The sequence below is a fragment of the Henckelia pumila genome, unplaced genomic scaffold (genome assembly GCF_033568475.1).
Source record: "Henckelia pumila isolate YLH828 unplaced genomic scaffold, ASM3356847v2 CTG_466, whole genome shotgun sequence".
Lineage (NCBI taxonomy): Eukaryota > Viridiplantae > Streptophyta > Magnoliopsida > Lamiales > Gesneriaceae > Henckelia > Henckelia pumila.
The window spans coordinates 2590436-2592137 of record NW_027331833.1 but is presented as its reverse complement, the minus strand read 5'-3'; the positions used below and the strand labels follow the sequence as shown (position 1 = coordinate 2592137).

General features: G+C 37.4%; 1 protein-coding gene across 1 annotated transcript; it reads left to right on the top strand.

Annotated features, from left to right (window-relative positions):
- Nucleotides 1-505: 505 nt before the first annotated feature.
- Nucleotides 506-1254, top strand: LOC140872517 (uncharacterized). The gene is made up of 2 exons (XM_073275366.1): nucleotides 506-944; nucleotides 1064-1254. The coding sequence occupies exons 1-2, from the start codon at nucleotides 506-508 to the stop codon at nucleotides 1252-1254; spliced, it is 630 nt and encodes a 209-aa protein (XP_073131467.1).
- The last annotated feature ends 448 nt before the right edge of the window (nucleotides 1255-1702 follow it).

The following is a 1702-nucleotide window of genomic DNA, read 5'->3' as shown; positions in this document are numbered from 1 at the left end:
TGGTTACGGAGGATATCGAGTTAATCCTGTTCCTAATACTTATAATCCTGAATTGCGTAATCATGAGAACTTTTCGTATGCCAACAATAAGAATGTGTTGAATCCTCCTCCGGGGTTCTATACAAACAAGGGCGAGGGAAGGCCATATTTGGAAGATGTGGTAAGCACATTTGTGGCAGAGTCTGGCAAAAGAATGGTGAGGACTGAGTCTCGTCTTGATAGCTTGGAAACGCAAATGGTCAACAAGGGTGCCACAATGAAATCTATGGAGACACAAATTGGGCAGCTGGCGAATGCACTGAAAGATCACAATAGAGGTCAGTTCCCAAGTAATACTGAGGTGAATCCAATAGAACACTGCAAGCCCATAGAGTTGCGGAGTGGAAAAGAAATAGGGGCTGAAGAAAGTAAATCCAAGAATGAGAAGCCAAAGGGTGTCAAAAATTATGTAGTAGAGGAAAAGAAAATTGAGGAGAAGACAAAGAGTGAACCTAAGTAGAAACCGATGTTTCAGCCACAACTCCCGTACCCAAAGCGGTTCAAGAAAAAGGCATTGGAAGAGAAATTCACCAAATTTTTGGAGATTTTCAAGAAGATACACATCAACATCCAATTTTCTGATGCTTTGGAGAAAATTCCGAATTATGCAAAATTTATTAAGGATGTGATGTCTAAGAAAAGAAGGTTGCAAGATAACGAAATAGTAAACTTAACTGAAGAGTACAACGCCATCCTCCAAAAGAAGATGCCCCAAAAGCTGAAAGATCCAGATAGTTTTACTATTCTTTGTTACATTGGTGGTGCTCATGTAAGTAGAGTTTTATGTGATTTAGGAGCGAGTATTAATTTGATGTCGTTGTCTGTTTATAGGGCTCTGGAGCTTGGAGAGGTTAAACTGACCACAATAACCTTGCAGTTTATTGATAGAAGCATCATGTATCCATGTGGGATTGTTGAAGATGTGTTGGTCAAAGTGACAAATTTATTTTTTCGGCTGATTTCGTGATTTTGGACATGAAATAAGATCACTATGCTACTTTGATTTTTGGGCGACCATTCTTAGCTACTGCTGAAGCCAAGATATATGTCAAGAAAGGAGAGCTGTCAGTGGGAGTTGATGGTGAGAAGGTAATTTTTAATTTATTCAAGGAGGTTAGCAATCCATCCATGGAGAAGGTTTTCATGATCAAACAAGCAAAAATGATGAAAAGTTGTCGCAAAGTCGAGAGTAAAGTAGTTGCTAAGGGAGAATGATCCGCCAGTGCTGAAGAATAAAAAGAAGAAAAAGAAAGCGAAATTTAAAAAGGGGTTTGTGGAGTATGTTTGGAGGGTGAAAGAGAAAGAAAATACCCCCAACAAAGTTTAGGATCGGTAATAGTCGCGCTATGAACTATAAACTCAGCGCTTTTTGGGAGGCAACCCAAACTATTTTTTTATTTGCTTTATTTTTTTATTTTATTTTATTTTAGTTGTTTTTCTTTTCATATTATTATTTTTCTTTTGTATGATCAGACTAAACTTCAATAATAATTTTGAGTTGTGTAGGTGAAAAATGTGAAGCGATGAGAATTTAAGAACTACCCCTGAAAGAAGAGCAGTGAATGATCAAGATGGTTCCTAGTACTGACGCTCGGTGCTCAAGGTATGTGTTCTTTTTTTTTATTTAATATTGTATATTTAGGGCAATGCATGTATTTATGTT

Coding starts and splice junctions, on each gene's coding strand:
- LOC140872517 (XM_073275366.1), top strand. CDS start 506: ATGTTTCAGCCACAACTCCCGTACCCAAAGCGGTTCAAGAAAAAGGCA. Junction 945..1,063: donor TAGAAGCATCATGTATCCAT/GTGGGATTGTTG, acceptor GACCATTCTTAG/CTACTGCTGAAGCCAAGATA.